This window comes from Trachurus trachurus (assembly GCF_905171665.1).
Source record: "Trachurus trachurus genome assembly, chromosome: 5".
NCBI classification, from domain to species: Eukaryota; Metazoa; Chordata; class Actinopteri; order Carangiformes; family Carangidae; genus Trachurus; species Trachurus trachurus.
Window position 1 is genome coordinate 18,991,003 of NC_139896.1, and position 22,514 is coordinate 19,013,516.

The following is a 22,514-nucleotide window of genomic DNA, read 5'->3' on the forward strand; positions in this document are numbered from 1 at the left end:
AGGTGCCACATGGTTCAATGAGAGGAGACTTCTAGACTTCTCTGGCTTTAGTTTGATAGTTTGAATTGAAGGTTTCTGGTGGTTTTCAGTTTTCAAGAGGAGGTTTTTAGTTTTGTGGGGGTCAAGCAGTCTACACTTTGAATACACACAATTCAAGCCACGCCTCCAAAGCATTGAATTTAGCAAGCATAACCTCTGGCTCTGGCCAATAGTTGGAGACCCTGAGCATGTGCACAATTTATGTAAAAGGCATACGCACTGAGGGGGGAGGGTGGGGCAGATGGCAGTTTGATAGATGTCAAACGCATTTGTCATTTTTGTGAAAAAGCATTTAATTAATTTGTTGCAATCGGGGTGTGAAAAGGATTTCAAGCAATTCAGAGATGCTCCAGAAAAAGATACTCCCCTCCCTTTAAAATTTCGGGCATGCTTTTTTGTTGCAACCTCCAGCTGAGCCTGTGCTTGTTTTGAGAGAGTGTAACATATTGGGGGCTCATCCATGCATTTCCTGCCTTGACTGTTTCATAGTCTTGTTGGAGCACAGAGTGTGGGCAGGGTAGGGTCTACACCTTATGGTACTGTATGTTGTTTCAATGCAACAAACTGTGTCAGTAACTCTTCTGTATTTGGTTAATTGGTGTGTAGCTTGTTGTTTGCATGTTGTCTCTGCACTGTTTGTTAGACACCACTATGTGATGCAGCTGGCGTTTTTGGCAGTGTACCTGTACTGTATGTGGTTATTGGTTAGTGATTATCTTGATTGATATGGAAGTATGAGATCTTTTTTTTTCTCTCTGTCCCTGTGTTGTGCTTCGCATTCATTTCTTGCCGTTAAGATGGTGTTAAATATTGATGAGATTGTGGCACAAGCACAGCTGATCTTGTTAAATTGCTGATCATATTGAAATTACTGAGGAAGCAAAAACAAGCGAATACAACTACATTTTGGGCCGTGCTAGTGAAAAAAGGGGTTTTACCTCCTGATCTTGGTGTGTCTGACAATTCGCTGATGATGAAGCAACACCCTGCACTTCAAAGTTTATCTCTGTTCAGCAGTTAAGCCTACCAAATACTGACCACAATCCACAACTAGTGTTCATTAATCAAATGCAGAACTACAACTAGAGACTCATGCACTGTTCTCAGTTTTTTCAAGCTTTCAATGTAGAAGTCAGGCAGCCAGGAGAATTTGTCCTGGCTGATACTTTGCCACGTTGTTGAATAATGGGTGTCGCACTGTATTTACTGCAAGCCCACTCGTCCTTTTATTGAGAAAGTTTTACTGTGGACTTTTATTAGACAAGCGTTGAGATAAGATGCTTTGTGAATACGGGCAAAAGGTGGCAGATGTGAAACGGACTGTAGACATGTGCATGATGTTGGCAAAATACAATCAATTGTGTGTGGTGTGTTGAGTCTTTGTGAGTTTTAGCCTAATTAGTTTTAGCCTACAGTAGGTATGAGTCTAACACTACTTGTCCAATTGGTCATAACCAGTGCCAGGAATCACTCAAATATTTCCACAGCCATTCCATTGCAGAAAACGAAACTGTAATGACAATAGGGATTGTATATCTGGGTCAACATGCAACTCTCATCAGGTCCTCAGTCATATAGTCTCATTAACAGTAACACTTTACTTGATGGGTGGGTGCATAGCACATTCATAAGACTTTTCATAAAATGTTTGTATTGCATTATCGACAGCTTCATAAGGCTGGGCATTCATACTGTACATTGGGTTATATTGTTATGGAATAACAAGTGGGAAATATTTTCAAAATAAAAGTCCCCTAATTGCACACTATGTTTTGTGACAGTTTTTTGAACCATTGCAATAGAATGCCAGGTATTTTGTTCATGTATTTCCAAGTGCAATTAGGGGACATTTATTTTGAGAAAAAATCTCATTATTCCATAGCAATGTAACCCCATGTATGAATTCTGAATCATGCTTTATGAAGCCACCATAAATGCATTACAAACACCTTATGAAAGGTCTAATGAATGTCCTGTGCACCCATCAAGTAAAGGGTTACTGAAACGTTGAACATTTATTAGACAAGTGGTGAGATTAGATGCTTTGTGAATACGAGAAAAAGGCGGCAGGTGTGAAACCGACTGTATTCAGCTCTTTGATCTGTGCAAGATGTTGGCATAAATACAATGAGTTATGTGTGGTGTGTTGAGCCTCAGTGGGTTTCAGTTTGTTTTCCAGTTTAGCCAACTCTTCTGGTCCAGCTGGTCTTGACTGGTGCCAGGAACCACTCACATATTTTCAGAAACTTACTAAATGAGTTTGGTATTTCTTATGTCGCTTACTGGAAAGGTGCTTTTAATAGCTAAATGACAATGATGATGTGTATCATGATCTGGGTCAATGATGTGTTTGCTTGACACAGTTGTAATGTATTAAATAACTACACATGAATGACTCTCATCAGGACCTCCGGTAAGACAAACCTGTCCAGCAGTACTACACATTTTCCTGTCCCACTTTATCTTACAAGGTTCCCACAAGTGTCACTCAGGTGACTGGGCTCAGCCTCCTTCTCATGGCTCATGGTTGGGTGATAAAAATAAGCTTCACGATGCAGGGTTCAGATTTTCACATGGTTGTTGTTATTATCTTTGTAATCACTTTTACCCAGGTCAACTAGCTCCAAGATTTGTGTATATATTTTAGTATCACAACTAACAAATTTGCCTCAATTTGGCTTTAACTGTACAGCGAACACCCTTCATTCTCTCCACAGAAAAATAAAGGATAGACTCAATTTGTGATGATGAATAATTGTTTTACATGTGTGAGGAAAAGTTAGTGGTTCGAGAGTCTCCGTGGGTCCAACCAACCCAAATTAAGCTTCAAGTTTCCCCACTAATGCAGATCAGACTCGTCTAATCTGGGCTCTGACTCAAAAAAATCTTGCAAAGTCTCAGTGTGTGTATGTGTTACGGGTGTCATTTAGAAGAAATACAAAACCCCTTGCAAACACACAAATGTGTGGCAAATTTGTAGAAATCTGCATATTTACTCAACAAGGTGAAAGTGTTCCCAGAGTACAGTAAAAAGTGATGATCCTCCATGTTGTTCTATGTCCATCTGTGACTTTTGAAGTTAAAATAAAGCCCTGTTTCCACTATGCGGTACGGTATGGGTCGGTACGGAACGGTACGCTTATTTTGTTATTTCTTATAAGTGCATCCCAGCCGGTTCATCAGCCCACAACAAATACTAAACTTTTTCATTAACTACTGATACAACTACAAACAGTTCTAATATCAGACATGGAAATATACAAGTGAAAATAACAGAAGAGAGTTCACTTCTTACATCCATCAGCTGTCCTCTGCACACATATGGGATACTGCAGTTATATTAAGAGTTATTTGTGTTTTGTTTTACATGTTATGCCGGTTTGAAACTTGACTTTTACTGGTGGTGCCAGGAGTCACAAAAGGTTTCCACAAACATGAATGAGTTTGGTATTTTATAAGGATGCCGTTTACAGGAAAGGAAAGTTTAATGACAATAGGGATTGTATCTGTATAGGGTCTGTGTAAAGTAACTGGGTGACTTATGTGTTTGCTTTACACGTGCATTTGTTGGTATTAAATAACTTGTGACAACACTCATCAGTCTCTCTGGTCAGACAAACCTGTCTAACTACAGCTATTAACTGATCTGCTGATAAAACTTTCCTGTCCTACTTTCTTAGCCTCCATCACAGTTCATGGTTGGGTGATTTAAAACAAAATTCATGATGCATGGTTCAGATTCTGATGTATTTTTCACATGGTTGTTGCTTTTATCTTTGTTATTGATTTATCCACTAGTCTGATTTGTTTACAATTGCCTCAAATTGGCTCAAACTGTACAGCATACACTCAACATTCTCTCTACAGATAGAAAAGTGTGTAAATGAATAAACATTAATTCTTCAGTGGTGATTCAGAGGTGATTTTTGCAGCGTGTGTGTTTGTTGTCTCGTTGAAGAAGGTGGATTCAAAGAATATTAATTTGCAGCACATTTGTGTATTTGAATGTATTGAACTCTAAGGAGCCATATCCAAACTACAGTACAATGCAGTCATCAGTTTTAATGTCATGTTCGAGGTCAGCTAAAGGGCAGTGAAGGGAGCACTGACAAACTGAGAGGAGTGTGAGACAAAAAGTCGATGTGATCCAACATACAAAATAAGTGATGCTATCACCTTATCTGTTTACCTGGAGTGTTTTTGAATGCATGTGAATGTGTGGATGTGTATGTTAGTAAATATGAAAGAGAACAGCATGCAAATAGTGTAAAGAAGATCCTTATCGCTGCTGAGCTTCACAATGAACTGTGCTGTTTTACCACAGTAGCACAACTGTTGAACTGGCGCTCAGAGGGCTCGTCTTGTCCAGGTTCATTGGCTGGACATGCAATGTTGAGACTACCACACGTAGCCCGGCACAATAGGCTTTATGCACAGCCCCACTACTTCCTACTGATTAATCCAGGTATGTCTGACCTCACAACAATGGTCACATACACCTGGATTAATCAGTTTGTCCAATAATGTAAGACAGGAAATAAAGGAGATGGCTTAAGATCCGGAAGTAGTGGAGCTGTGCATAAAGCCAATTGTTTGACCAATTTTGTTCAGGTAGAGGCTGGAGTCTGAACACAGGTCCCAGCCCTAACACACTCAAAGTCAGTGCCAGTGTTCAGTCAGGCATCTGGGCTTCATGCTGGGCTACTTTTCTGAGATTTATTTTTATTTTTATTTTTTTAGTTGAAGTTAAATTTTAAATTAGGCAAAGCTACATCCAGATCTACATGAGTTTTCCAAACCTCCAGGTGCTTAAGAGAATGGCTGTGCTTCATCTAGCTCTGCCATTGTGAAGCATGTTAGTGGTGAGAGCAAATAAAGAACAGTGCATGTTGCATGGAGGCTGCAGTTCAGATACTGCTTTTCTGGCAGCCAGTATGGCGTAGTGGACAGCTGCTGTTTTTTTTCCAAAAGCTGTCCCAAATACTGTCAGAGCAGCGTGACAATGAAGGTATAGAATTAAAGAAATTCTGCCTCTCAATCCTGACCTATAATAAATGAACAGTATCAAACCAGAACAGGCCCCTGTGGAGCCCCAGAGCTGCTCACCGCTGTCCAGGAGACGCTGCTATAACCAGCCATAATGTGGTCATCTTTTCAGATAGTCTAATGCTTAATCCAGGGCGAGTTGTGGATTTCATTTTAAAGAGATAAGATTCTTTGTTTGGGGGGCGTGCAGCAGTATTTGTCCATAAAATGACTGTAAATGGTGCTCACTTTTCTTCGCCCAAAAAGACACACCAAAAAACAACCAAATACCTCCACACTGCTCGCCTGTAATGTCCCTTTTGTATTGAAGCCCCGACATGAGAAATTGTTCCGAAAAAATTAAATTAAAAATTAAAAGTCTATATTTTAAGCTTGTTTGTAGCGGAAGCTCCCAGTATCTCAGTTCACTGCTCTTCCTGTGTCAGTGCAAATCTTGCGTGATTTGCACTGAAAATTCTCCCAGCCCTTAGTCGACATGAGGGTGAGTAGATAATGAGTGAAATTTGAATTTTGGGTGAACTATCCCTTTAAAGTGTGTATGTACAGTTTTGCTGTGAAGCTAAATGACAAACACAGACACATCACTATCATCCTCCCTCTGCTGCAGGTGACACTGCTGAGCGCAAGAGACTCAAGGAACTGATTGAGTTTTGGGCGGTCAAAGGTCAATGGCGTGGTGACATCATATATAGCTATATATAAATAACACCTCAAGGAAATGTCTTTAAAATTGGTAAAACATTCACATTGGGACAAAGTGTTTAGGGTTGAGTATAGCTAAAAGTCCAAAGTCAAGGGCAGTGACCACAGGAAACTCTTTTAGCTCGTATCAAGACGTCACAGGAATGATGACAAAGTTCACACAAATAGTTCATATTTTATACGATATGATGTGACCTACAACAAGTATGACTCCTGTTTTGCAGCGTATTTGTTTCTCATGTTCACAGAAAAAGTTTAATATTTGAAAAAGTATAAAGAGTATTAAAAATTTGAATAATAGCCATAATGTCCTGAAGAAGCTACAGTGTGAATGCTTTCAGCATTCAGATGTTTTTTTTTCTTCTTATTAGTGTGAATTCATTTCAATAAGAAAAACAAACATCTCAAATACTTACTTGGAAAGTTGATGATTTTTTTTCCAAATGAAAGGAATGAGGTGTGTCTTATGTGTCAATACTTCTCCTGCGAAAAATGTTTCAGTGTCACGGTGTATTGTCTGCAGGTTTGTTGTTTTTGTCCTCATTCAGTCAGAAATAGTTGCAATTAACAATTTCAAATGTGGGTCCTAGGGGCTTGCTGTGTCCAATCAATTCATTATGCAACAGGTGGATCTCAGAACTCTGGACTCTTTTAACTGATACGTATACAGACAGGAAGCAGACCACCACAGTTTGGAGCCACAGTGAGTGATCTGATTACACTTGTGAAACATCTTTTGGCATACACATGTTCATTCAAGCACCTCCGCTGCACCTATAGAGCCTCACTCCTCACGTCTCTTTAAAGAGACTAATGCGTATTGTGGAAAGCCCCGACCTTTAGCAACAGCCCAGGTGTAGAAGAGTAATGAAGGGTGGAGAAAAAAAGACAGCATGAATTACACGTGATGAAATCATTTTCCAGTTGGTCCGCTGGCCATGAAAGCTGGTGCCTCGTCACAGAGCGAAAACCTGCGGGGCTGCATTCCACACTAAAGCTCTTTTCCTCTCACTCACTGTTGAAACAGGGTGTGAGTGACGTTGCGAAATTCTGGAGAAAACGTGGTGTTTTGTTGTTACTGGCTGAAACGTAGCCCAAAGTGCTATTTTAACATGGCATGTGCACAATACATGTTGAACGTAAATGAGTTTAGTCACTTGTTAATCGCCAACATTTTTAGCCCTTTAGTGCAGTTCAAAAAGCTTGACTATAAGACAACTGATCAGCTAAAATAATGGACAAATCAAGAAATCTGAGAGTGAGATTAAATTGTTTTTTTTTAATCAATTACATTAGAAAACAAACAAACAAAAAAGAACATGAAAAAATGTATAATTACAATAACTAAATTAAATTTGGTTTCATTAAAATTTTCAATGTATATTTAGAGGTTTCAGCACTTCCAGCTGCTTTCAGGTCAAACCATTATATTGTTCAGAGCAGAAAAGCTAAAGCTTATTATTATAATTTTAGTCCTGAACTTCAGAACAACTAACAGACGTGTCCCACAGCAGCTGAGGAGCTGCACTGGTTCATGGTGTGAGACGCACCTGCTGTTGCAAGACCATGAGGGGTATACAATACACAAAATAATTTAAATCAATACAGATGCTGATAGGAAAAACAAGAGGGTCTTTAAAACTGCTGTGATGTGTATTCCTGGTCCTAGTCAGCACTATAACAGTAATAGTCTGCTCTATAACATTTTTGGGTACTTCTGACCACAATGCAGTCCACTATAAACTGGTACCATTCTAACATAAGGGAGCGCATATGTAGCAGGAACACAACGGCAACATTGAGCATGAACATACTGTAGATGAACCAACGAAGGACGCAGTGAAAACACTGAGGTAAAATACACGAGGGAGAAATGAGACACAGGTGGGGCAATAACACACACAGGTGACACACGAGGTAATCACAAGTGTGCACAGGAAGACACAGGGAATTTCAAAATAAAACAGGACATAAACAGAGCACAAGAGACAAACCATAAAGAAAACAAACAAAGCAGCACATGCAGTGTTATTACTTTCAACCAAAATTATTTCAATACAAAATAAAGGAATTAAAGTAAAGATTGTAAGAACAACTTGGGAATTGGACCCCACTCACAGACAGAGGTACATTTGTTGACTTACCAGCAGAGACAGCAAAGCCTGCAGAACCTATAACACCCATATTGATATATAAACTCAGTAGTTACATTTTGCAACAATTACTTAAAGCAGAAGTAAGTGGTCCGGTCGTTTTCGCTAATGCTGCGTTCCAGGCAGGCTTTTGAAATCGTAAATTACAGTTTCAAGTCACAACTTACGACTTTGTAGCGTTCCAGGCAACCCACTCGTGTTTTTCCGACCTGTTTTACCTGTGAAAGTCACTATAACGGCCACTCGTAACTTCCGACCGGTGGACTCGTACCAGATCGAACTGGTACGAGTTCACGGTCGGAAAAATACGAGTTTCCTTGAACGCACCATAACAGTCCTCGTCCCTACGTCACCACATTCACGGCGTTCCTTGGCTGCACACACAGCCCTGCATGCCGTTCTCTCTCCTCATTGGATAAAAACTGTAGGATACGATAAATGTTTTCTCCTCGGCTCAGAGCAGAGCAGAGGGACTGAGAGACCCGTGTTTCAGACCAAACACTCTATGTAAGTGATTGCTGTCGGAAGATATAACTATTTAAGACTTATATCAACACAAATATATCACTTACTTCTGCTTTAACTGTAACACAAACATGAGCTGATGTTTAATATTCTGTAAGTACTTTTTTTCCCTGACCTGAACTGACAAACAACAGCTGTTGGGTAGTAAAGTAAATAAAAGAATAAAGGTGAGGTGCCCAATTGCAGATATTTAATCATGTTGCTCCAGAGGCAGAGAGGTAAGAGTGACAGAGGCTTCACAATAAGAGTCCTGAAACTCTCAATATTCATTGAATTTGGGGCGCCGTGTGGAGCAGTGGGTTGAACAGGCCCCCCATATCCAGTAGCTATGTCCGTGCTGCAGTTGGCCCCGGTTCGACTCCCGCATCGGGCGGGCTTTTACTGCATCTCATTCCCCCTCTATACTATCAAATAAAGGCAAAAATGCCCCAAAAATACATTTAAAATTTTAAAATTTTATATATATATATATATATATATATATATATATACGTATAATAAATTGACTGAATGTCTGACTATGGAGATGGATAGAGATCAACAATTATTACTATTACTATTATTATTAATATTATTATTAAAAATATTAGTGGAAGTCAGGGTGAAGTAGACAGACCCAAAATGCAGACTGAGACTTCACCTACTGCAGGTATGGTGGGATTTATTGCAGTAGAAACAAGCAAACCTACTGGTAAATACTGAGGGCAGGAACACGAGAAGGTACGAGAAGACTGAGCACACACAGGCCAAAAACACTGACGATCCAACAGTGGACAAAGGTTAAATACACAAGGAGAAACAAGGCAGCGGTGGGGGAAACACAAACCAGACACTGACCACAAAATAAAACAAAAAATGACAAACCATGACCGTATTATTCATTGGATTTCAATTCTATCAGAGCAGCGCCTTTATGAATATTGTTGCAATATGCATAATTACCAGGTATATCAGATGTGTTGGCAGTTGATCATTAAGCAGGTGAGTTTCACGACATACGACACCAGAGCAGATCCCTGTAGTGTGATGTCTGCCTCACAGTTAAATCACAATTAGTCAGGATTCCACTCACTCACCTTTGCCCTGAGCTTTGTTTCTGTGTTTCTCAGTTTATCTTCCCCCTTCAGGCTTATCGTAGCCCATGGGGGAAAGAGTGTGAACACAGGAGAGAATCGTTCAAATTCTTTCCACAATGCCTCACTTATTTTGTGTCAAACGAGGCAGTTTATTATGCAATCATTTCAACAGAACTTGCACTTTTGCACACAACACATAATTTGTTAACAATGCATATTTATTCAGCCAATGCCCATTTTCTACTTTCTGTGGAAGGAGAGAAAAAAAATCTACAACAACAATCACCCGCTGACAGCAGGGTCAAGAGTTTACTTTACACAAAATAACTTCCTTGATATGCAGTGTGTCAGCTCCCAGGTTGAATATTAAAAAACACACCTCTAAAGTAAACCATGCAGAGGGCTGGCTTCATGTGAACTTTTGGCAGCGTTGTGTGTGACCTGAAATGAGCCGAAGAAAGTGTGTGGCTGTTATCTTGCCACCGCGCTGCACGGGTCGATGCTAAGCTGCTATGGGTTCGTGTTCAGTTGTCCCACCAAACTCGACATGCAGGATGAAATCAGAGATAACGTTAATTAGAGACCTTGATAGTCGGATTCCCAGGGTCACCACTGCAGGGCTACAGATAGAGTGACCTCATTTGGTAAACACAGACACCTTTCTCAACATGTATGCAAACAGAAGACTGCGGCCAGAGGGGGTGTGGGGAATTTGTGGGGAATTTATATTTTTATACATAAAAATAGAGAGAGAGAAAGAGAGAGAGTCTGATGAGAAGCAAACAGGACTTGGCTGTCGGACCAGGGTTTTCAAACTACCATAGTTTGGATCCTAGGATGCAATATTAGTGAAAATTTGTAATTACAGAAAAAACCTGTACATTATGTAATAATTTATTAACGTTTTTTAAATTAAATTAGCATTAAAACTTTTTATTTCTCCCTAATAGTTTGTTTGTTATTTTGCTTTCAGACTCCCTCTTAGTTGGACCCTTTTGTCCCTTTAGAGGGTTTAAAAATAGTGATGATAGATGGTTCCTCTTCATGTCACTGATAGTCTGATGAAGACGATGAAGATGATGTGTGTGTGTGTGTGTGTGTGTGTGTGTGTGTGTGTGTGTGTGTGTGTGTGTGTGTGTGCGTCACGTTATATTGTATCAAAGTAATAAACAAAGTAATAAATAGAGCAGAAACAATTCGAGTGCAGTGGAACAAAAAGAGTCTTGATAAAGTTGTTTTATCAGAGTGTGTTGGGCTCGGCTGATGAATGATCTTCCACACACGTGACTGTTGACCATAGTGACGCACTTTGTGGAAGTCTGTTTTTAAGAAAAGTGACCTCAGCGGCTTCCCTGTTAAAATAAATAGGGCATGTCATAAAATAATCAAGTTTGGCCGAGACAAACTCTTGCCTCCTGTGTTTGCAGGTCTGGATCTGCCACTACAGCCCCCTTATTATTGTTATTATCAGTCAGTATTATCATTACCTACAGGTATTAGTATTATCACAGCTCAAGATTCTAATGCAAGTGAAAAATGTTCAGTCACATTTTTTGCCTTTTTTTTGTACCTGATTTGGCATAGTTCTACTGTTACTGTTCACCCCTTACTATAACAAGTAACACCATATAACGATAATGACTTTGGATTGTATGAAAAGGGTTAGCAAGGACATTTTTACTGTTGTGATAGCTGATAGAATCTGAAACAATGTTTGGGATGATGAGAGACAGGAAACAATTACCTTTCATTTTGCCGGGGGGGGGGGGGCATTTACTGAATGAAACAGGACCCTAACTATTACTAAATTAGATCATCCAACATATCACAGCATTTATAATTATTTCACTAAGTAAGAATGAACACCTATAAAACCTGAGCGTGTTGATATAAATACAATCCAGCCCTGGTTGATGGTTTGGAAGATAAAGAGAAACCGCTTTAGAGAGAAAGAGCAGGGCAGGTTTGTTTTGTTGATCAAGTTCTCGGGAAAGCTAAGTAGGAGGAAGCGGGTTGGAGGTGTGGCCATGGAATTCCCCTGAACTCACCTGAGTCCGCCCCTCCCTCCCCCTCACGCACTCCTTCCAATGAATATAAGGTTGTGCAGGTGGGGAGAAGGAGATCACTGAACACTGGGATTTTTGCACCACGCCAACTTATAACCTTGGACTGTCTTAGCATCACTCCTCTGCATCTGACTGTGGCTTGTGCTCAGGTAAAGCTCATTAAGTAACCACTGAATTTAACTGAATGTCAGAGTGGATGGGGTGCTGGTTGACATTTTTGTTTATTAGATATACTCTCCCTTTAAATTGAATGAAGCTGGTTGTTTAAGCTGGTTGTTTATTTTGTTTGTATGTTTGCTTGTTTACTTGTTTGTTTGTTTGGGTGTGTGAACAAGTATATATTTTTTCTGTTTGTTAGTGTCACAATGGCCTCACCGTGCCTCAGCAGCATATTGACTCATGCCAACCTCACCATGTATCAGACCGGCATGCCTGATGTCCTGCAGCAGCAGCCCAGCATCAACACCGTACAGACCAGCAGTCCAGTGTACAGCCCCAACATCAACAGTAAGAGCACCAGGACTCATTTCTAGAGGATTAGGACCACTTTTTAAAAAAAATAATATAAGTCTGACTTTAATGCTCCCAGATTGATGTAAGAATTATGTAAAAACAAGATTTTCACATGTGACCCTAACCTCTTCTGTAGTTGAATGTATGCTCTGCACCACCAGGGGAGGTTCAAATGATTTAATTCCTGGACTGTGAAGGCTAGTTAACCATTACAGTCCAGTCTGAGTTTCGTGGGCAGTTTCAGCCCAGACTAATCTCCCAGTAAACATCATCCTTCATTTTCAACTTAAGCCAATCAGACCATTACCTCACTGAACTTTGCTTTGGCCTAATTTAGATGGTGTCGGTTTAACCATTAACCGGGTGGCTAATGTTTAACTCCTCATAACCGTCAAACAAGAATGCTGCCACCTCGTAGTTAAAACAGTCCAGGCTTTGTTTTGTCCTGACCTGAGAGGCACAAACCCAGACTGGTATCAGTCACCATTACACAAACATGTAGATATGTTGAAATTTCACCAACAAGAGTTGACATGTTGTGTGTGCGTGCGTGAGTGGGAGACGCAAACGTTTTTTACATGATTTCCAAATCTGTGTCCAACCACAATTTAAAGCTCTGCATAGTGGTGGTAGCTACTTCCACAGCAGCCATGTGATTCCTGTACCTCTCTCTCTGCAGCTCAGTGGTACAGGCATACCAGCCCCCATGACTGGACATTAGACGACGTTCTGGAGTGGATCAGTGACCACGTGGAGAACGCAAAGTTTGATGCGAGTACCCTGAGTCTGGTCGACTGTGCCATGGATGGACACACTCTCTGCCAGATGAACCGGGACCAGATGATAGGAATCTTTGGCCCACAGCTCGGCCCACACCTCTTCCAGAGTCTGGAGGAACAAAGAACCAAATATGGTAAAACAAACAAACCAACAAGACGGATATTTGACTGGCACTGTACTTTCATGCAGCTTTGCTTCTCTTAGAGGTCTGTGGATTAAATTTTGTGTGATTGTTTTTTTCTTCCCAGAGCTACAGAGCTTGTCAGGCCCAGAGCTGAATGAGACCTGCCAACTCCTGGACAAGTTCCTGGGCACCCTAAACTACCCTTTGCTCAGCACCATTAGATTTGGCCAAGGTACATACAGTATAAAGATGCTACATACAATCATAAACCGGATACAGTGTGAAAAACATGGGAGTAATACTGCTACTTTCTACCTCCAGCTGAAGGAGCCGTCACCAAGAGGGAATATGAAAACAGTGACCTGATCAGTCTGAGCATGGAGCCCATGACACCTCTGGGAGAGACTGGGTACCTATCTGATAATCAGTCCGACAGCGAGTACAGCTCCTCCTCAAACAGTGAGTATTCAACATACTTCTCAATGTTTCCTCATATTTGTTCTACCACACACTTTCCCAAGTTGCATATCTAACACATATCTCTCATTTTTCTTTCAGGTGGCATGTTTGGCTTCTCAAGCCTCAGCTCACCAGAGTCTGGCAGTGGCGAATCAGACCCGGAGTTTTCCTACCCTCTGATTTCAAGTGAGTAGAAGAGTTATTAAGTTTATAAGGGTCTGAGTTATTCTAGAGCCCTAGCAGTGTCATTGAGTTTAAGTAAACATCTAATAATTAACTATTGTGTCGACAGAGGCCCAAATCAAAACCGAAAAAGGAGAGTCTAGGCTGAAGCGGCCACGGGGGCGACCTCCTAAGGTCTGCAGAGAAAATGGCAGTGACATTTATGACAACCCAAAGAAAAACAAACATGGTAAGGCCACATCTACATCTAGAGAACATGTAAAACTCAGTTCAAAAGGCATCTGTACTCCAACACTGTTGATCTGTTCTACTGATTCTACTTTGCATCTATTTTGCATCTTTATCAGGCGGAAGATGCATATCTGATAGACATGCATGCTTATGCTTAAACATTGGTGCACACAAACACACATGTAGCTCACTGTGGCTCACTTTTGTCTGCAGCACCTCGTGGCACTCACCTTTGGGAGTTTATCAGGGATATCCTAATCCACCCTGAGAGGAACCAGGGCCTGATGAAGTGGGAGGACCGCCGCGAGGGTGTGTTCAAGTTCCTCAAGTCCGAGGCTGTGGCACAGATGTGGGGTCAGAAGAAGAAGAACAGCAGCATGACATATGAGAAACTCAGTCGTGCAATGAGGTGAGTTTACCTATAGCAGCTAAGAATTTCATCTCATGTGGCATTCATACATACGTGGTTTAGGAGAGTTAGTGACAGGTGCACAAACCAGGAAACCAGGTTCTGCAGGATGATGTTCCAACATAGACAACCAACTCAGACGATATAGCTCTATATAGTATGACCTGAGACGGCCAATCTGGTCTTGCACTTCAAGTTATATTGGATGACGAATTTCCTCTAGAGTCACAGAAGACATTACAAAGACAGGTTGAAGCATACTGAAAAGGGATAGTTGTGGTTATTTGGTACAGTAGTGTGAGGTATAGTTACCAGCAGTCCATTCAGAAAACAAAATCTTATATCTGTTTCAGTGTTTGCTTCAGGTAGAATTATTTTCAACCACCTTAACCCTGGTCTGGGGACAAAAAAGGAACATTAAAGCAAACAAAACAAAAAGAGATTATGAACCACTTTTTTAATATGGTTCTTTTAATAACCATCTTTGTGTCTTCAACTTGGAACTAACCAAACTTCCTCCACCTTCAGGTATTACTACAAGAGGGAGATCCTTGAGCGAGTTGATGGGCGGAGGCTCGTGTACAAGTTTGGAAAGAACTCCAGCGGCTGGAAGGTTGAGGAGATGGGCATGGGCATGTAAAGTCAGAGTAGGAGTTGAGGAATTACACATGAGCAATGTGGCCCGTTGGGAAAGAAAACCACGCTGCCCTTGATGTTTTAAGACACTAACTTCCTTTTCAAAGGAAGGTGTTGCAGAAAATGTAAGCCATTGTTTTTGGCTATTGTAGGTTTTATGAACCAATATTAATGTTGTACCTGTTTTGTGTTTTTGAATGCCAAACATTACTTTGTTCACAGTAACTGTAATAGACATCGTTCTGGATGCTTATGAGATTGTGGTAGCACCTAAAAGGCTGAAAAGCAAACTTTTTACATATGTACAGGTTTCTGTTGTTTGTTTTCAACTTCCTTTAAAGAGGCAGATCTAATCCACATCTGTCACTATGTAATTTGTTTTGGTACGTGGGCATAAATGATTGTATTGTAGCACTGGATATATTTTAGTCTTTTTTTTCTAAATTTTATGTTACTCTTTTGTTATTTGAAAAAGGGTGAAAGTTTTCATCTTTGCTGATAAACTAAATGTGAAGGACAAATATGGAACAGAAAAAATGTAGGTGATGTTACTTCACATTAATACAGTAACAACGTGCACTACATGTCTATTGGTATCACTTATAAAGTGTATAAAATGTGTTTACACAATGTTTGAGTGAAAAGTAATTCTTATATACAGTATGATCATCATCTTTTTGAATCAGTCACGAATCGGCTGTATGATGTTTGTGTGATGTTTTAATGTTGTTCATCCAGTTTGGACTGTAACTAACATACACCTTAATAGTTGCAGATATTGTTTTGTAAAATAAATAAAACTTGACACTTATTAACTTTCTGTTTGATTTTTTTTTCAAATCAAATCTCTTCCTCATGTCTCTCCATCATAAAGGGTGGAATATGTGAAAATACAGAAATGTCTGTTGCCTTATTGAACTGGAAAGCCATAAGCCACCATAAACTACTAACCATAAACACATGTCATTGTCTTAGGTATGACAAATCTTTCAAATCAAACCTCTTCCCCATGTCTCTCATCAATCAGCTGCTCACTCTCCCTCTGCGGGTTTGTCTGCTCCCTAAGCTTTTGTTGTGGTGTTTATGTTGGAACAAAGGTTCCTCTTTGAAGAGCAGAAACATGACTCTGGCCATTCTCAGTCCAGTTTCTATGGACTTCTATGTGGCAATTCTCCTGCCGCAGCACAGCAATAAAAACTCTGCTGAGAAATGACACTGTTCTGTCACCTGAAATGCTCGAGGGCTTTGAATCTGAAGCGCTTACAATTACAAGTATTGAGTCTGTATTAACATGTTTATAGTAATTTAAACATGACAGGCAAGAGCAACAAAAATTAAGGTTTTGTCCTAAAATACAGCTCTGACCAAATGTACATATTAAATAGAGGGAGTTACACATACAAACTGCCCACTGATAGAAGTCTGTTACCCTCTGCAAGTGACACGATGCACCACTCACTTTATGGGGAAATGCAGTAATTGAAAACTGTTGTGGATACCAGACAGAGATTGTGCTTGTCTGAGAGAAATCAAAAGATAGATCATGTTACTGTAACTACAGCTGAAATCACAATCTGATGTCTCTCTGTCTTTATCTGATGCATTTGGTGGTGTTGTCAGATAATGATGTTTTAGCAGGAGTTTGGCAGCAGCTTGGTTTTAACACTGGGCCACGTTTTCATCACTATTTCTTCTTCATTTGTTACGTTGTGGTGGTGTAACCTTCAATGGTGGTTCTGCCACCAGTCTGCCCTTTAGGGCTGTCGGCTATCACTGCCACTGCCGTTCACTGATGTTTCACTCTGCTCCTGCACATTTCACCCCCCTCAAACATAATCATTCCTGTGGTTTATTGGACTGACCCCACTACCTCTTTGTATTGTGGCTTGATGATGGGATATGGTCTGGCCTACGTCCGTGAAAGAGCATGGCAGCCAAACCATTTTTGGATGTAGCTTTTGGAGAGACTGCATCCTGATGTGACTTCAGTGTGTGTTGGTAGCACCACAGTTTGAATTTCCCCGGCAGGTAGTTTTTATCAATCTGCTGGACCCTCTGTCAGCTGGTTCTAGGTGAGCTTTCCCATCTGCCTCTGGTAAGCTGGTATCCATGGTGGCCAAAGGGGTGTATCATTCCTCTGCTGTAAAACATCATGATGTACAGGTCCAGCTTCTCCTTCATAGGTTCTGGTGTGACACCATGGACAACAGTTAATTGTCATAATTAACTTTATTGTAAACCTGGTCAGATTACATTAAGCTGGATTTAATACCTCCCGAACGACCCATTTACAAGCCTAAAACAGGGTCTCCCACTGATCCATACTGAGGACTCACTCGTGTTTGTTTACTGATAAAAGAAACCCGTAAGACCTGTTACTGGAGTGGTTTCACAAAAGCTAGAGTTATACAATGTCAAACAAGACACCTTATAAATGTTGCAATTTTTTCATGCACCTGTACACCTGATGGCATTATGCAACCGACTCTTGCATTAACACTTTCAAATGAGCCATACTATGTCCCGGGAGCCAACATGCATGAGCAAAAGCAGACAGTAAGTGCTGATAGACTGTGCAGTGTGTGTGTGTGTGTGTGTGTGTGTGTGTGTGTGTGTGTGTGTGTGTGTGTGTGTGTGTGTGTGTGTGTGTAGGTGTGTGTGTGTGTGTGTGTGTGTGTGTGTGTGTGTGTGTGTGTGTGTGTGTGTGTGTGTGTGTGTGTGTGTGTGTGTGTGTGTGTTCGTGTGCATGCCTGAGTGTGTGGGTGCATGCAATGGCATTCTGACAGAATCATTTCTAAATGGTTTTTTAGTTTTGTGATACCTCTGACTGTATTCACAGTATCAATCCACCATTGTTAGATTTCTAGCGACACAACTTTGTGGTTAGGATTCTTCCAACTGACACCAGCAGATGGTGGTTTCTGGTTTCAGCTCACCGAACAACAGGTCTGGCCTGTTGGAGATGACAGACGATAACATCTAGATGGCGACTGTGGTATAAAAACTTCCTTCTGTGCCAATGACTGGCATCATTCACTGTCATCTCTACATTTTCTACATACATCTGATGGTTCTGAAGAAGTGGTGCACATAAGAAAAACATTTTTTACATTTAGAGAATAAGGGTGTTGGCTTGCATAATTATGCCCAGCAGAAATGTGAAATGCCCTTGTGAAAGTGATGGTGATGGTGAACATTTCATAACAAACATACTTGATGAAATGCATTGGCACTTGTATTGTTGTGAATATTTGTGTACTGCCTCAGTCAACCCCACAATAACACTCTTCCACTGCTTTAGCTGAAATGTTTGCCACTAAATTTTGATCTTGGCAGCGATTGACAAATGAGAACTTGATTGCTGTTGATCTGTTGTTGACAACGCAAATAATAAGTTAAAATATTTTGGAGCAACTGCCTCAATCAGTTATGTATACGTTCAGATTGACAGGGGGGAAAAGTAAAGGGGGATTTTCATCAATGAAGTCAAGTCAAGATGACACAAACATTTCTGTGTGTATGTGTGTGTGTGTGTGTGTGCGCGCGTGTGCATTTAAAATAACTGTGAAATATTGCACCATTGACTTTGACAGATGAGTGTCGATTTTTGTTACAGACCAACTTCCTTGGCGACATTTATAAATAGAATTCAAGCAGTAATCACTAATGCACATGCTCAACAGCACACATATACACCTTATCTCAGTCAACACCTAAGCACAAGCTCATGCAATGAAATGGCAACCGGTCACACGCATCTTCTCCATTTCATCCAAACCCTGTATCATGTTGACTCCAGGAAGAAATGCAACATTCCAGCAGACAATCTGGCCTCTCTCTTCTCCCCAAGGCAGATAGATAGACAGTTTGATGCCCTTCTGTTTCCGTGAGGCATTCTTCATATACCTGTGCCAACCTATGAGTGCCACTCAGACATGTCAACAATGTGTGCGGGAAAATATGAAAGCAAGGTTGATTTAGGCGATTGTGTCGATCGACTTAGAAAGGTGTAATTGTTATGTTCGTTTATGCAGTTATCAACCCAGTTCATCAGTAGAAAATATCTAACTTTAATCACTGCCTAAAAATAGAAAAGGAACACCCATATGGAGGATTTTACTTAATAATATAACTAATTGGTTTGTTAAACTTCGTAAGTCATCTTAAAGGTCTTCCAATGAAATAAAATTTCCATAAAATGGAAAACAATGACCAGTTGCTAGCAAAATGATGAGCCCACATGTCTCATGTCTCGTTGGTTACATTTCAATTTGCCTGTTTTCTCCATCATCAGTATTTGTGCAGCCTTCGTCAGATATTTGTCAGGTTATCAGCAATTAATCTCCACCAGCATATAATCTTAATAGTTAAAAAGTTTCAGATCAAATAAATTTATAGTAACTTGAACTTGACAGCTTGTATCAATACATGGAAACTGTGTCATAACTTCTTTATAACTGTTAATTTATGATCTTCAAACTGGTTAATAATCTATTTATAAAGAATTATAAATCCTTTGTAAAGGCAGGCTAATCGTGAAGTGGTTTATTCTCTAGTTTCTACAGTCAGTAGGAGGTTGGTTCAGAGTGACCAGCTTAAATGTGGGACAATACACCACTGTGTTGACATTTAAAGCTGTATTTAAGTATTGCTCTTTAGTGTTTCTTGTACTATAATATCGTTCTTGCTCTGAGATGAGCTGTTGTTATGATTCACTGCTATATAAATAAAATCAATTTGATGTGGTTTGTTTGTGGTGCAAACAGATGAGCGTTAGGGTGACGAGATGTGGAACATGAGTATGACCACACAAATCCATTTAATTTTAGGCCAAGCCTCCTGTTTGTTTCGGGGCATCTCATTCATTTTACTGTAGTTGTAGTTGCAGGGAAGATGAATAAATCCAGTAAGTAGTATTTGTGTAAATGCAGGTCTGTCCACCTGTGTCTGCTGTTTGTTTGTTGTCTGAATTAAGAAGAGATGGTCCTCATGAAGTCAGAGCACCCACTTGCAGTCAGGACTAATCTTACTCATGCAATTGTTTCCATATTTAGATCTTTCTGTCACGAGATAAGAGGAAAAAGTAAAGTGTTGTTTGATTTTCATCTATGCGTCATGATGATGCAAGATGGCAGCCAAACCTGACATGTCGTATGTGTACATCTCTTTGTTTGCTAGCAATTCTTTATGTATAGACTGGAACTTTTTATGTCTTCATTGCAACAAGTTGATGATCCAATAAGTTCTTGATCATCCATGCACTGTTGACTGAGAGATCTGTGATCTGCAACAAATCTGATTTAATCCACACTTGCCGCCACCATGAGACCTGTTAATGAACAAGCTAAGCAGTGCACTCCTAACGCACACACACACAAACGCACGCACACACACACACACACACACACACACCTGTACACTCCTTAATGTGGTGAGAATGACTCTGCTCTCCTCCTACTAGGTCAACATACCTGTTTGGCAGGTAGAATTGGCCCCTGGCCAGAATGTGTGTCTAGCACGTAGCTTACTGGAAACCTCATTATCTGTGCCAGAAAAAACAGAGGAGAAGGAGGGGGGGAGTTTTTACTGCTGTGATCTCAGAGCTTTGTCACTGGGTAAACAGTGAGAGAGGCATTACGCCCTTCACAGTTACCAATTAAACTCACCTCATGCACTTTCGTTTTGTATACAGGCACAGTACAGAGGTTCCCACATACGACTCAAAAAAACTAATTCAGTGAGTCTGACACTCACTGATCATTACAGCTGTGGCCATTAACCTCCTGACAGAGATATAATCATGACGTGATATCACAATAAAAACACACAATATAACACTGTCAATTGAAACTCGGTAGTTCCACAATGAGTCGAAAACAGGATCAGTAGTTGTATCATTTTGATAATCTAGTTTACTATAGGGCAGCACAACTGCCTCACACAAAGAAACTTAATGAGGCTTTTCTTTGTCTCTCACGGCTCTCCAGCTTCCTCCCACATTCCACTGACATCAACATTAAGTTGACGCTGAAGTCTCTATACAGTAGCTGTGAATGTGGATGTAGTGATTGACTGGTAACCTTGCCAAATGTCAGGAAATCAGGAAAAGACTCATAATCACTTTTATTATCATCATATTGCTTTTGGCAGATACCAAGGCTCTTATGAACACTGGGTCAAAAAAGGTGAGCCAGGCTCAATTTTCCCAACATGCAACTCAACTTCACTTTTCAAGCAGTTCTACTCTTGAACATATGTTTGTCATGACCAGGGATACGTGGAAAATATTTTCCACCAAGGTCTTTTATCCAGAACTTGAGTCCCAGGTTAAATGGCCCAGGGCAGAATATTTTTCCCTGATAGTCCAGGTCCTTTTTCCTCTCCTGGACAAGGAGTGTGGGGAATGTGATCACCCCCTTTTAGGTACCATGGATAGAGCCTCTCTGCTGAGGCATGCCAGCAGCACAACATTCAATCTAAATGACATTAATATTGTTAAAGGAGCACATGCACTGCCAGAAAAAATCCATCTCTAATTTTATTGTTGTTCATGCCACAGTCTATTCCATCACTACATCATTGGCCAGTCAAAAAAATCCACGTGGCTTTTGTTATCCCTTCCCCCTCCATGTTTAAAAATCAAACATTGTAAATAAATCAGTAACTCAGTTATGCATGGGCCAAAATGCATTGGTTTTTAGAACAAAAACAAACAAAACAATGAATTGAGCACAATCTACATTCAGATTGAGAAAACTTTATTGTCTGTCACGACAGCATTTTTGTTTTTGGGACGTTGCTCTTACATAAAACAATCAGTGACACTCTGACATAAAAGGACATAAATACAATCAATAGACATTTTGACTCAAAGTGTACATTTCATAAACAAGTATTAAAACCAACATAAAAATAATTAAATTCTTAGTAATTTATTTCCCCACATCACCCACATATGTCCACTTAAAATACAGGGCCCTATACACTCAGTGGTCAGTGCAAGTCAGTATTTCACTGGACAGTCACCCCTGTTCAGAGCAAACTGCATGATATTCTGTCAATAGTTTTTTTTTTTTTTGTCTAACCGTGTGTTATTTGCTTGGATATCAATCCAGTGCAGATGTCTTATTGATGTTGAGTCATGGTGGTTTTTGTGTCTGTTCTGGCACTCAGCAGAAGGACAAACATTTACATGAATAGGGCTTGAGGAGGAAAGTGGAGGGAATAATGGAGGTCAACATTAAAGGTGACACTTATAAGTGTCAGTCATCCATTATTAATTAAACACTAAATCATTGGAGATCTAGTGAAAAACAAGAAAAAAGTTTAATCGAGGCATTGATTCTTCTATGTCAAGTATCAGAGTCCAGAAGTGTTTTTAAAGAGATGCCTGCACCCTTGTTCAACTCTCACTCCCCGGTATGAGACACTAGAGATGTTGATCACATGATGCCAGTCTCATCTCTGAGAGTGAGGGGTGTAATATTCAGGTCTTTATACAAGTCCAAACCAAGTATTCAATCTCTCAGGGCAAATAATGAATGAAAATACCATAAAATGGTGTCGTTTTGG

At 40.2% G+C, this 22,514-nt stretch overlaps 2 protein-coding genes across 2 annotated transcripts in view; one reads left to right on the forward strand and one right to left on the reverse strand.

Moving 5' to 3' along the window:
* tp53rk (TP53 regulating kinase) overlaps nt 1–20,391 on the reverse strand; it is a gene marked incomplete at its 5' end in the record, with an annotated part of 199,246 nt that extends 178,855 nt beyond the window's left edge. Inside the window, one exon of the mRNA XM_083972798.1 lies at nt 20,385–20,391. The remainder of the gene's footprint in view (nt 1–20,384) is intronic.
* On the forward strand, nt 11,649–15,753 carry elf3 (E74-like factor 3 (ets domain transcription factor, epithelial-specific)). Its single transcript, XM_083971664.1, has 9 exons — nt 11,649–11,756; nt 11,966–12,114; nt 12,800–13,033; nt 13,149–13,256; nt 13,346–13,483; nt 13,583–13,669; nt 13,776–13,895; nt 14,111–14,306; nt 14,835–15,753. The coding sequence occupies exons 2-9, from the start codon at nt 11,973–11,975 to the stop codon at nt 14,944–14,946; spliced, it is 1,137 nt and encodes a 378-aa protein (XP_083827790.1). The 5' UTR covers nt 11,649–11,756; nt 11,966–11,972; the 3' UTR covers nt 14,947–15,753.
* Nucleotides 20,392–22,514: the final 2,123 nt, after the last annotated feature.